This window comes from Condylura cristata, unplaced genomic scaffold (assembly GCF_000260355.1).
Source record: "Condylura cristata isolate star-nosed mole 26May11 unplaced genomic scaffold, ConCri1.0 scaffold00013, whole genome shotgun sequence".
Classification (NCBI taxonomy): domain Eukaryota; kingdom Metazoa; phylum Chordata; class Mammalia; order Eulipotyphla; family Talpidae; genus Condylura; species Condylura cristata.
This window is the reverse complement of record NW_004567114.1, coordinates 1,282,022-1,295,566: the sequence shown is the minus strand read 5'-3', so window position 1 is coordinate 1,295,566 and position 13,545 is coordinate 1,282,022. Positions and strand designations below refer to the sequence as shown.

General features: G+C 57.3%; 1 protein-coding gene across 2 annotated transcripts in view; it reads left to right on the top strand.

The window, feature by feature from the left end:
* WDR20 (WD repeat domain 20) overlaps nt 1-13,545 on the top strand; it is a 39,409-nt gene that overhangs the window by 15,981 nt on the left and 9,883 nt on the right. The window contains exon 2 of one of the 2 annotated variants that reach the window (XM_004681571.2): nt 13,104-13,286. The exons of the other annotated variant lie outside the window; for it this stretch is intronic. Within the exon in view, the coding sequence (XP_004681628.1) occupies nt 13,104-13,286 (183 nt within the window). The remainder of the gene's footprint in view (nt 1-13,103; nt 13,287-13,545) is intronic. 2 annotated transcript variants of the gene reach the window in all.

Here is a 13,545-nt window from a genome sequence, read left to right as displayed (position 1 = left end):
GGGGTGGGCCGGGCGCGGGCCGGCCTCTTGGCACCTGCTGTGTGCAGAGCACGCCCTGGCTGGCTCTGGCGCCTTTGCCCGCTGCGTGCGCCCTAGCCACTGCCAGCCTCCCTGTGCCCAGGACAGCCCGCTACTTGCCTCACTGCGGACCGCAGGCATGTTGGGGACGTCGTGTCATTGTGTCTCTTCGCGCTTGCAGGCCGTGCCGCACGGGGGTTGGGGACCTGGATGCACGTGCGCGGCGGGGACCCGAGTGCGCACCTAAGCGCTGTCCTAGCTGCCCGCTCCGCCAGGCCGAGCCCTGGCTGCACGTCTTCACTTGAGGTTTGTGCGGCCTCACTTAAGGTTGCTGCCTGTGCCTTCATCTCTCTTGCAGAAATCCGAGATTTACATACATCCCTGCTGGCCAGGGTTGTCTTAGTGGGCATTTAGTGGGCATTTAGATCCACTGTCGTGGGGGGCGTGGGCCAGAGCTGTGGAGGGGAGCTTGGCCTTAGTTACTCAGCACGTGGTCATCTCAAGGAGGCAAGCTGTCAAGAGGCAGGCAGCTCCCCTCTCACCTCAGGAAGGCTGGCAGCATGTTGGAAGACGCTCGGGAACTTGGTGCCCTGAGCTTGCTGAGCGTGGCGGTCTTCCGTATCTCTTTTCTCTGCTTTAGATACTATTATTTCCATTCTGTCAAGCTGTTACTGTTTGAAGTTCACAGCCACAGGCAAAAGGAGCAGAGCCTGAGAAGTCAGGGGTCACTCTCGAGCTCGCCTGTAGGGGGCCAGGCCAGTCTAGCTGCGGGTGAGCCCGCGAGAGCCTGGCAGCCTGCCCTGTGCTCTCGGCCAGGCGCTGAGAAGCTCAGTCCAGCTGTTTCTCCTCCGATTACCTGAGGGCCAAGCATGGTTACCCGCGTTCACTTTCCACCCTTTGAGCGAAGGACTGGAGAATTCTCCGGCCAGACGAATCGCTTCTTTAACCCACTACTGGCTGAATGGTGTTGCACGCAGCTTCTCACTGGAGTGGTTCCTTGAGCGCCGCGCTGAGACGCACTCAGAGACGGAGAGGCGTGGCCGCCGTGAGCGCCATCCCCGCTTTCCGTGCCGCCGCCGCCCCCCAAGCAGGGGCCAGCTGAGCCGCGTCTTGAGTGTGGGCTGTCCCGGGAGGCTGCACACATGAACCTGCCCGCCCGAGCCCGGGATCTCTGCTTCGGACCCGAGCTTCTCTCTGACTGCACAGTAATACCGAATGCAGAGACGCACGTGCTGCTGTGTGACCCTGTGTGTGACCCTGTTAGCTGTTGCCTCTGGAGGGAGGATAACTCAGGGTTCGGTTTTCTTAGAATTTCTAGAGAAGGGTGAAATTGATAAGTTCTGAGCTCAACTGCTGTGGGAAAGTTGGAGACTAAATTTTAGATCTTTGTTAGAGGAAAAATGGAGGGAGCTGAGCTGAGAGCAGATTGGGGTTCCCAAAGGGTCTGGGACAAGTCACCTTTATTTGTCACTGTGGCAAATGAGGCCACGCAGAGGGCCAGTGTGGTGCTGCAGTGCCCGCAGGAGGGACAGTCGCCGGTGACTCGGCGGGTCCTGCGAGGCTGATTCCTTCGGGAAAGAGTTTTCCTGCTCCTCCTCGTGTCGTTGAGTGGCTGCCGTAATAGCTCCAGTGGTCCTGGTGGGTGTGGAGCTGAGGGCTTCGCCAGCTGGACCGTGCCTCGCCTGTGGTCTCGCTGCCCACGCTTTTCCTCGGCGGGACACTCCTTTTGGCCGGCGTGCTGGTTCGAGGCCCACGCCTCCCTGTGGCAGGCCGTCCCCAGCCTCAGTCAGCTAGTGTCATTTTGCAGACATCTGAACGGTTTCTGAGGCCTGTGTTTTTTGTTTGTTTGGTTGGTTTTTGTTTTTTGTCTGTTTAAAAAAATAACAATATGTGATCACCGAGGAAGAGTTAGAAATTAAGACAGGCGAGAAATCTCCACAATAATAGCCTACCCCTTTCAGTGACCACTTTCAGCATGTGGCTGCCTCGTGTTTAACGCGCCGTTCTTTGCTGATGCGCCCATACAAACAAACATGACCCAGACAGATCATGCTTTTTATGCCATGGAAAACTCAGCTTGCAGAAAGGTAGAGCTTGGTCCGCAGGCCTAGCGCGCCAGTGACCACACAGGCAGCTCGCTCACCTTCCCCGCGTTCCTGTACAGCTGCTGTATTTTTCTATGATACAGGGATTGTCGGGGCAATGAAACCACATTTCACATGTAAAAATTTTGCTTTTAAAAACTATTCTTTGGTAGATTCATAAATACCCTTTACAGTTGCTCTTGATATATAAGAATTTATTTGATTTAAAAAATATTTATGCATACAAAACTGGGGTACAGGCCAGAGATGCGGGGCAGTAAGAGGATTCACCGGAGTGGGGAGCAGAAGAGGCTAATAAAGTACACTGCTGAGGGGAGCAGTTGGGGACAGGAGAGGTCTGCTGCACCCTGTGGGTCTCCTCCACCCTCCAGGCCGGGAATCAGACTCATGTTGCAGTGGCTGCGGACAGCTTCATGGTGCTGTGCCACCAGGGAGGACCCCCTCCACCCAGCCCCCTGCGCTTCCCCCTCCCTCCCCTCACACTGTGTGATCTTGCCTAACGGGGTACTGAGTGGAAACCTGGGAGCCGACTGCAACATCCACACAGCTTGCTGGGTGCTCACAGTGTGCGCAGCCGTGCGTGTGGCTTTAGTCCATGTGCAGAAGCATACAGTGACACTGCCCAGATCAGCGTGGCTAGATTGATGGGTATTCACACCCGTTCTGTTTAGTTGGTTCTTTCAGATTCACTTCCAGACGAGCACCATGCATGTGTCAAACGTGCATGCCTCTGTGCTTCTCTTTTTAAAAAAATTGTGCTGAGGGCCCTCCCTGGTGGCTCAGGGGGTAAGTCTCAGCACTGTGAAGCCATCCACAGCCACTGCAGCACGAATTTGATCCCCACCAGGGAGTGGTGCACAGGGTGCAGCAGACCCTTTCTGTCCCCCACTGCGCCCCTCAGTCCATCTGCCTGTTCTGTTCCCCAGGATCCTTCGCCCCCATGCATCTCTGGCCTACACCCCAGCTCTGTATGCATAAATAAAAATAAATCTCTCGGGCTCTCCCTGGTGGCCAGCAGGTTAAAGCACCTCACTATGAAGCTCTCCGAAGCCACAGCAGCACAAGTTCGATCCCCGGTCAGGGAGTGACCCACATGGCATGGCAGACTTCTGACCCACCTGCTGCTCCCCTCAGCAGTGTATCTCAGTGGATCGGCCTATGCTGCTCCCGTCTCTGTCTGGTGAATCCTCTCACCCCCACACCTGTGACCTGTACCCCAGTTCTGTAGCGTAAATAAATCTTTAAAAAAAGTTTTTACTGTAATCTTACCCTAACAGAAAAGTGACAAGAATAGCACAGAGGACTCCATGTCCCCTAGCCAGAGGCTGATTGTCTGAGGTTCGCGCGTTTGTTTGGCTCCCCACCCCCCGCAGACAGTAGTCGTGCCCAGTAGCCCCTCTCTCCCAGCTTCTCACAGCATCACTTGTTTCTAGCACCACTTTCCCTGTCGCAGGCACAGTGCACCCCACAAAGTCCCAAGTGTGACGTCCGTGCCTGTCCGCGCCTGCCTCCGCTCTGGCCCTGGGTTCCCACTCAGCCCCCTCCGCAGCTGGCCGGCCGCTCCCCCACGCCCTGCGCAGCCTCTCCACAGCCCCTTTGTTTTCGCCGTCTCCACTCTTCCAGGATTCGGGCCGGTGACTGCAGAATCCCTCTCCATGTCCGCTTCTCTGACATTTGTCCTGGCTAGATTCAGTCTGTGTCTGGCGGGGCTACCCCAGACTTGATGTGGAGGTCTTCTCAGGAGTCACTTGATGCCAGTTTGCCCCAGCACTGGGGTGTTTGCCTCCATTCAGGGTGACATCACCCCGTACTGGGTGGTGACTGCACTGTAAACTGGGCGCGACCTGTGACCTGTGCCGGGTGGCGTAGGGAGGCCGTGCAGAGCCTTTGCTCAGCAAGCCTTCGCCCGCCAGTGTAGCGTCTCTTAGTGACGCCTGGCTCTTCCTGGCTTATTACTCTACTGAAGATGGTTTTCAAAGAGCGATTTTCAGACGCCAGCCTTTCAGTTGCTAGCTATTAACTGGCTGTAAAGGGAGCTTCCTGTTTTCTCCGTTACTGACATTAACATGAACTCAGCCTGTTATATTTCATGACAATTCTGTAGTATCGTTTTGATGTTTAGATTGTCCATCTGACCAGTGGTGGCTCCTCCACGCTGCGTCCTTTGGGCCCAGCCTCGGTGGTCTTCAGGAGCCTGCTTGCACCGGAGTTACAGCAGGACGGTCCACGGTTTTGCCCATTTCCTGTCCTGTCCCTGCTGTCCAGGCAGAGGGGTCTGGCTGGTGCTACTCCACGTTCTTGCTGGACAAGGCTGGAAAATGCTTGCTTGCTTTTTTTTAAGATTTACGTATTTGCATGCACACAAGGGCTGGGGTGCAGGCCAGAGATGCAGGGGCATGCGAGGGCTCCCCAGACAGAGCGGGGAGCAGAACAGGTGGATCCGCTGAGACCCACTGCTGAGGGAGCAGCGGGGACCGGAGGAGCCTGCTGCCCTGCGGTCACTCCCTGGCCGGGGCACTCCTGCTGCCGGGGCGTCCTAGTGCTGTGTCCCTGACCCTGCGCCCCACGGGGGCCCACAGTCTTTCTGTTTCAAAAAAACTTATTTACGTGAACAGAACTGGGGTACAGGCCAGAGGTGTGGGGGGTGAGAGATTCCCAGAGTCAGAGCGGGTAGCAGAACAGGTGGGTCCACTGAAACCCGCTGCTGAGGGGGCAGCGGGGACAGGCGGGGTCTGCTGTGCCTGTGGGCCGCCTCCGGGGCGGAGACCGGGCTTGCACCTAAGCAGCCATGGCAGCCTCGCAGCGCTGCGCTCTAACCTGCTGCGCCACCAGGGAGGGCCGAGAATCTTTCTTTTTTGAAGAAAGAAAGAAAGAAAATGAATTTGTGTTGAACTTTTCTAGTCAGATTCAAGATCAGTGGTTTAACACTGTACCTCTTTTGTGAAAATCTTGTTTCCTAACCACATTCATATATTTAACCGTTTTTGCTTTATTTTACAAGATATATTTATAATAACAATATTCCATCACTACTGATATAATTACAGTATGAATACTGTAATTCTTACTGTAATAGGATTTTTGTAATTCCTTTTGTCTTTGAAATTCTATTTTTTATTGTTGGATTTTCACTTATTGACATGATGTATAACATCTTTCATTTTAAATGGCTGTGTGGTACACTCACCCTTTTTTTTGGACCACAAGGGAAGTTCAGGGTTGTCGCAGAGCTGACTTGACTGACCTTGTGTCCCTGACACCAGCAAACATGTCCGTGTTTCTTTTTAATTGAAGGCTGCCCTGCCCACAAACGAGTGTGTGGAAGAGTAAAGCTCCATTTTTCCACACAGTAGCACCAGCAGATTCAGATTCAGAAACTGTCGTCCCTCCCGCCGCCTCCCAGCGCCGCCTCTGCACGCCCCACCTCTCTGGGTGACCACTGGGCCTTCCGGCACACAGATGACGTTTCCTGGGTCTGACTTTTACCTCGATAGGATTATCTATGTAGCAGCACATCGCTTTGTGTGAACTGTATGAAGCCACATGAACACAGGCCCACGCGCTGCTTCCTGGCGGCTGACTCCCTTTGCCGCGTCCCCCGCCGCAGCCCGCACTCGGTGCCCACCGTGCGTCTGGCCCGCCGGGGGTGGACAGTGGATCGGGCCAGGTTTTGGTCTCACAAATAGTCGAAAAGTATTTTCTAAGGATAAAGTTCTAGGCGCTGAAGTTCTGTTTCAAGGAAAGGAGGCGCCGCCCCGCGCGTGGCTGTGCCCGCGAGCCCTCTGCCCGCAGGGGGTCGCCCCTTCCCCGGCAGCCGATGGGACTGGCCGCCTGCCGGGGCAGGCTTGGCGGGGGCATCCAGCTGAGCTGGGGAGCCGACGCCTACGGCCAGGGGCCGCTGTGAGGAGCCCAGGGACCCGTTGGTGAAGGGGCGAGGTCTTTTCCTCAGAGGGCACTTAGAACTGGCCGGCCTCCGCTGCTCCAGCTCCGGGCTGTACTCTCCAGCCGAGGCCCGGCTGCTCAGAGACTTTGAGGTAAAGGGCAGGGGCGTTTCTCATGGCTCGTTCATTGCGCAAGCTGAGTTTAATCTTCACTCCCTAGTTCCCTCCCTAGTTGAAAACACAGTAATGCAGTGGGCCCAAAATGCTGGCATTTGCTGGCACTTTAGGGTCAGCTGGAGAAACTGTGCCTTGCAGGTTGAGTTGCCCTGTGTGCCAGCCAGAGCTGGCTGGTGGCCCACTGGAGCCATTGAGCCCAAGCTCAGAAGTTTGGGGCAGACCCCAGGCCCCCATGGGTCACCTTCTCCCCGTTGAGGAAACCAGCCTGACAGCTGCGGGGCCTCCATGCGGCTGGAGACTGGGGCGGTCTTGCTTAGCACGGGGCTGCGCTGCGGACTGCTGCCGTGCACGAGGCCTCACCAGCTGGAGGCCAGAGGTGTCCGTGCGGCGCCAGCCCAGCTCCCCGGCAAGTTGGGTCAGGAGCCCCCGTGGTGGGGCAGGCCTGCTTGCCCGTCGGAGCCGCACATGCAGAGGTCTTGGGGCGGGCCCCACCCCGCCCTGTCAGAGGGGTCTTTCCAGAAATTCATGGTCTACTGGAAATTTATCCTTTACAAACATGAAAACATCTTGTCTTTTCTTCCATTTGACATGTTGGTATTTCCTTAGGAATAGAAATGCCTATTTCTATTGCATACTTAACAGACGGGCTTATTAAAATGGGTCACTTGAATATGTCAGCACTTTAATGTGAAGAGAGCTGGAGTAAGAAGGTGCACAAATTCAGTTTACTGATATTTATTCATAGTTTGGATTTTTAATGAAGAAATCAGTACTTCATTAGGCCGCAGGAAGCTCGCAGCAGCCTGATGGGGCCTGATGGGGCCGGCAGGATGAGCCAGCCTGAGCCACGGCGCCCCCAGCGGCCAAGGAGCTGGCGAAGGCATTCAGGCCTTCACTTCAGGCCAGCCACTGTGTTACCTTTTTTTTTTTTTTAAGGTTTATTTGTGCATACAGAAATGGGGTACAGTCCAGAGGCTCAGGGGCGGCAAGAGGCTTCACCAGAGACAGAGCGGGGAGCAGAACAGGCAGATCGACGAAGCACACTGCTGAGGGGAGCAGCGGGCGGGTCAGGAGAGGTCTGCCACGCCATGTGGTCTCCTCCAGGGCAGGCGGGAATTGAACTCATGCGGAAGTGGCTTTTAGCTTCTTAGTGTGGTGCTTTAACCCGCTGAGCCACCAGGGAGGGCCTGTGTTACCTTCATTTTAAAAGAAAAACTACTCCTAGGAAAGAACTGACAGGTTTTAAGTGAGTAGCTGCTGGAGGAAAAATGGCACCTGCAGCAACAGAAGCTTCTTTCAGCATGAACTTGACTGACAGCTTGGTCACAGGAGAAGACACCTCCTTTCATCTCCGTTCATCTCGGGGGCAAATAGCGTTTCCAGAGATTGTGCTGTGAAGTTCTCAGTGAACACATTTTAATCATTTTGTCACTGTCCTTTGGAATGGCAAAGAATGGCGCCTGAAATCTCGCCCTCGGCCTGAGGCTCCTGCCGGGCCCTGTCCTTCCCCTGCTGTGCTGCGCCCTGCGCCGGCCGCGGGGCCTTGCTGCTGCCCTGCGTGCTGTGAGCCGGGCCAGAGTGGAGCAGGCGCCTCCGTGCTGCGGGCGCGCTGTGGTTGGGGAGGAAGGGTGCTGTCTTCAGGAAGTTGGGTCCAGGAAACAGGCCCTGAGCTGCTGCCACTGTTGTCTTTATCCTTAGTGATGGGATTAATGGCTGATAAGAATTTGCAAGGAGTGTGATGAGCAGCAAGCCCTGTGTGTTCAGAGGTGGAAACACGGGTCTAAAAGAGGAGCTCTGTGTGTAGTTTTACACACACGCGCGAGGAGCAGCCTTTTCTCCAGGGCCTTTTGGGGAGTGCGCTCTGCGGGGCTTTCGAAGGCCTCTGCGCTCCCATGAGACGGCCCCGCGGGCAGGTGCGCTGAGAGGTAGGCCCGAATGCAGCTGGGATTTAAAGGAGGTGCCACCTCCAACATCATCTTGTCACTTCCTGTCAGAGCCGTGAGTTGCCATGGAAGGAGCTTGAGGCCGGTGCCCAGCAGCGTGGCCAGCGCCCGCCCCTCCAGAGCCGCCCTGTGTAAGCGAGGACAGTCATGCTTGCCCGGCCTGTACCGAGGCCCAGAAGCTGAGGTGCGAGGAGGCACCTGGTGGCTGTACCGTGACTTCAGTGTGCACTGGCCAGGGATACCCCAGGAAGGCGCTAGCTTTGCTCAGTCAGGGAGCGTATGTTTGCCTTTGTGTGTGCAGCTGGAGGGCTCTCCACGTGGTTCCTGTCACCTCAGTTTCTCCCCCATGTTCAAATGCCGGAGGGTGCCCGGCAAGTGCCAGGCCTCATGCTTGGGGGTGACAGAGACGGATCAGTTTCTTCCTCTTTGCAGCACTGAGGCTGTGCGGGTGATTGACGTTTTCTTCCCACTGGGATAAGTGGTCCCAAACCGACCTGATGTCTTCATTCCCCCGGTGCTTTTTTTTAAAACAAGTGCTCAGTTTTCCATACGCGGTGGCCGGTCCTGCAGGTATCTGGAATTAACTGTTGCCTGAGGAAGCGACGCAGAAGGAGGATCCTGTGGGTGTTTCATGCCAGCTTGGTTTTGTTTTTGCTTCAAGGCCGGGGTCGACTGTGGAACCGGCCTCTGCGTGGCCGTTCAGCTGGCTGCCAGCCGGTGGGGGTCGCTGCTGTGTTGCCAGAGCCAGCTTGCTTTCCACCTGCCGCAGCCTTCAGTTAAGCGGTGCGTTGCACCCTGTCACTGCGTGGGTGTCTCCGTGCTGTGTGACCTGTGTCCTCGCATCGTGCCTGTGACTTGGAGGCCGTGGCTTGTGCCGGGTTTCAGCCAGGAGGACCAGCGACTGACCGGCACGCTTCCGGAGGCACCAGGCTGAAGCCCCAGAGGCTGGGGCGCAGCCTCTGTCTGTGGCTTACTCTGCTGCCCCTGGCAGTTACTTCGGGGCAGCCCACGGCCCCCCTGTGGAGCGAGGACGCCGTAGGTGAGCCTTTGTGCTGCTGGCCACGGAGGGGATCCTTTGTGGCCCTGGGAACTGGCCCTCGGTCCTTCGGCTTCTCTTTGGTTGTCAGAGACGAGGCTGAGAATGGATAATGGCCTGCGCCCATCAGCCCCTCTGGTGTCCACAGCCTAAGGGGACCCTCAGTGCCCCCCAGAGCTGCCGCTCCAACAGGTCTGTGACTCAGTGGCCTCCTGACTTTCCCACCTGGGTTCACCGTGCCAGCGGGGACGCCACTACTGACAGTGGCCCCAGTGGTGATGAGGTGAGGTGAGGTTCCAGGGGAGACCACCGTGCCCCAGGCTGGGAGCTGGGCAGCTAGGGTGCAGATGGCAGGGAGGGGTTCATGAGGGAGGGAGGCAGGAAGGTGCCTGGGGTCAGCAGGGAAGGGAAGGGTTGGGAGGCCCTGGAAGGCTGTGGGCAGATCTAGGAGTTGGGTTTATGGTACCTGGCAGGGCTGGGGTGCCTGAAGGGAGAGTGGCCTGAGGCTTCCCCGGCCTGACCTGGAGGGCAGGTGGGGTGAGTTGGGGTGGGCAGAAATGGGACAGGTGGCCAGTGCTGAGCCAAGGATGCAGCCCCAGGCCGGGAAGGCCCTGAGCTGTCGGGAGCAAGGGCTTGGGTCAGGGAGGGGCTGCCTTGGGCGGAAGTGGTGCAGGGTGGCCCTGGGCGGGGCGCTCCTGCAGAGGGCTGGGCTGGCTTTTCTCCTAGGTGCACCTCAGGTAGGGAGGGAGACTCCTGGAGGGAGCAGAGCCCATCTCTGCTAGCTCTGCTGTGCCCATCCGGTGTGGCACATGCCCTTGGGAGTGGGCTGAGAGCTTCTCCACGCGCGTCGTGCCCCTCCCGTGGAGTGTGGGCTGGAGCTCCAGGCTCGGCTGCTGGCTTTGCGCTCCGCAGCCCTCAGAGCCCTTCCCTCTCCGGCAGACGACTCCTCCAGGGTTCAGGCCTCTGTTGGCTCAGCGGGGTCCCCGCCTGCCTGAGGTTGTGGGGCGAAGGGGTGGGTAGAGCCGGGCCGCCACCCAGTTGGATCCACGCTAAGCCAGCCCAGCTGACTGGAAGCCAGCACTTCCTCATGAAGTGTTCAAGGGCTCTCGAGGGCCCGAAGTCCAAGGAAAGGGGAACCCTGACTTGCAAGCCTGTAGCTCTCCTGGAGGTGTCAGTAACCAGCTCTTTAGTGGCATTTTCAGATCATTGTCTAGATTTTTTTCTGTTGAAACTCCGGTAAGCACGAGGAGGTGCCAGCAGCGTCTGTGTGATCAGTAACCCATGTGAAGAGCCAGCGAGCCCTGTGAGACTTCAGTCTCACCAGTAAAAAGCTCCTGGACAACCCCAGTTCATTCATCCAGCAGTTTCTGAGCTTCCTGACCTGCTTGCTCCACTGGGATTGAAAACCAGTCGTGATTTAATTCCTAGAATTGATCAGACTTAATAAATTAGTTCTGCTATAAATGGTTCTGTGAGTTAGAACATTGGCATTCATTTAGGATGCACCAATTAAAGCATCTCAAACTGTCTACAACTCCTGTGTGCAGGATTCACCAGGAAGCTGAAACACTAATCTGTGGAACTGTGTAACTGTTCACTGAAGCAGCTCTGCTCCCTGAGGGCTTTATTGTGATGGATGATGACAGACATAAGACAGAGCCGCGACCGCCGCGCGATGAACCTACCCCTTGGGGTTGAGACGCAGGGCCAGCACTCAGCGAGCGTGTGGAGTGCTGGCCTTCAGCTGCTGGCCAGTCAGGTTCCTGCCCGGGGCTGAAAGGCTTAGAGCCAGGAAAGGGGCTCCCTGCCCGGGACTCAGGGCTGGGTGAGAAAGCTGGGGTGCGGGGAGCTTGACCTCACTTCCTTGGGCTGTGGAGGCGCTGAGTGTCTGCCCGGCTTGAAGGGTGCCGAGGGATTGGAGGAGTGCGGGTGGCACTCCCGGAGGATGCGGGTGCTGGGGGCGTGAGAAGGGTGCCCATTAGGGTGGTGGGTGCACGGGGCAGGTGCTGCTGTGACCAGCAGGAGTTAGGGGGCTATTGGAGCGCGGGGTGGGCCAGGCTCCGTGTGCACCCCTGCCTGTCCTCAGGTGCTTGTGGCCCCCAGATGCCACCTAGCAGGCAGGGCAGCTGGGCCTGCCTTCTCCTTGGGCGGGGGGACCAGGCGGCCGCTGGCGGTGAGGTCCAGAACACAGGCTCACCGAGACCCCGGGCAAGGAGGAAGGGAGAACAGGATGGGGTGCTCCACTGGGAGGAGACCGAGCTGGTGATTGGCTCTGGAGGAAGGAGGGCGGGGTGCTGATTGGAGTGGGGGGTGCCCAGTGGGCAGTCTCCTCTTGGGGCCGGGCTCCACACTCTGTGCCCCACAAGGATCCCTGTGTGGCCCTGAGGTACTGCTGCTTACAGGTAGCCTCGTCTTCCCGCCAGGGGCAGGCGACCGGGGGCTCAGGTGAGAGACAGGCCACTCACCCCCACCTGTGCTCCTGCCGCGTTGCGGGCCCACCTGTAAGGCCGCGGGTCCCCCCGGAGGGAGGCTTGCGTCAACAGCGCGGATGACTGGGACCACACGGGGAGCTGGACGCAGAAGTTCCGCCTGCGCTGGCCACGGTCCTGGGGCGCTTCTTGCTGTGGTTTGCCTGCTGCCCTGGGGCCCTCTGAGGGGTGGCCAGTCTGTGTCCACAGTTGTTGTGGAGCACGCTGCTTCAGCTACATGTCCAGCTAGCTACAGGGACAGCTTTTCCAGAGGGGGAGGGGGACATGTGCCAGGAGGGCCGAGGGCCAGGTGCTGGAGTTGCGCTGGTGGTGGTCCTTGGGGGGGTGCGCTCAGCCGCCTCCAGGGAGGGACCCTGTCGTGTCACTGTTCTGCTCATGTAGCTTACATCGGTGAGCTTCCTCTGAAATGACTGGCTTACCTCGGAAGTGACTTTCATGATCATACGCCTGGAAGCCAGCACAGCAAGCGGCCAGTGGAGACAAAGCTCCGTGGTCGAGGCGTTGTTCTGGGAGCTGGGTGGGGCCTGGCTCCGCTCACGGCTCCCACGGCCAGCGGCCAGGGCCGCACAGCCACCCTCAGGAAGAGGAGTCCAGCTCGGGGCGGTGGGGGCTTTGGGAGCTTACTTTCACCCACATGAGGAGCGCTTGCTTTTGCCTTTGGGGTGTGACTTCTCCCTGCCCACTTCATTTGGGCCCAAACCTCGGCGCTCGTCCACTAGGTAGGTGTGGAGATGCTGACTGCACCATCCCACGCCTTAAACTGTTTCTCATTTGCAAAATGGCAGGGCTCCTGTCTGCCTCTGGAGGGCAGGGTAAGGGGGTGCAGACGCAGCACCTGCAGTGTGAGCCGTGCAGGCCAGTCCTGACAGCTGTGCAGAAGTGGGGCAGTGCTTCTCAAACCTGCCTGAGCCAGCCCCAGAATCACCTGGAAGGCTTGTTAAACTAGCCTACGGGCCCACCCTCACAATTTGTGGCGCATTGGTTTGGGGTGGTGCTTGAGAACTTGTATCTCTAAGTCCCCAGGTGATGCTGCTGCTGTCCGGAGGCCGCGCTTTGAGAGCCACTGGGCTGCAGGTGACTCGCCCATGACTTGTAGGTGCCGAGAGGGGCTTACAAGTTGAGCTTTGTGCCATCAGAGTCCCTGTGGAGAAAATGCTTGGGATGCACTTTGCAAATACTGGATTTAGCCACAAGGATTTTCCCTCAGGTCCAGGAGGAAATGTATTTGAAGAAGAGTAAGTTTCAATTGAACAGTTGTAAACATGGTGTGGATAGTCTAACATTATCAAATTGGCTAAGGTGTTTAAAGTATCTTTATAAAATGCTGAAAACTGAAAAATATTTTGATGACTTTGTTTTAAGATTGAACATCATAATGGAGTATAAATCGTGTGACTTCGATTGCTCGTCTCGATGTGCTGTTCACCGTATGTATTTTTCTCTCTCTCCTCCAGGCTGCTGACTTGAGTAAACCAATAGATAAAAGGATATACAAAGGAACACAGCCTACTTGTCATGACTTCAACCACCTAACAGCCACAGCAGAAAGTGTCTCTCTCCTAGTGGGCTTTTCCGCAGGCCAAGTCCAGCTTATAGACCCAATCAAAAAAGAAACTAGCAAACTATTTAATGAGGAAGTAAGTAGCACCCGCTTGGCCGTTCAGACGCCCTGTAAGAACGCCTCCGCCCCGCCAGAGGCAGCCTCGCCTCGCGCACGTCCGGCGCAGACCGCGCTCCTCCCTCGGCGGCCCTAGAATACTGAGTTTAAATGTGGATGATTTTGCTGACTTTCGCCTCTTCTCTCCGGGGTCACCTGCGCGTGTGTTTGGTGGCACCGGTGCAGGTGGCCGTGGCAGGCGCTCGGAAGCACCAGCGGGGGCCAGGCGGGGTGGCTGC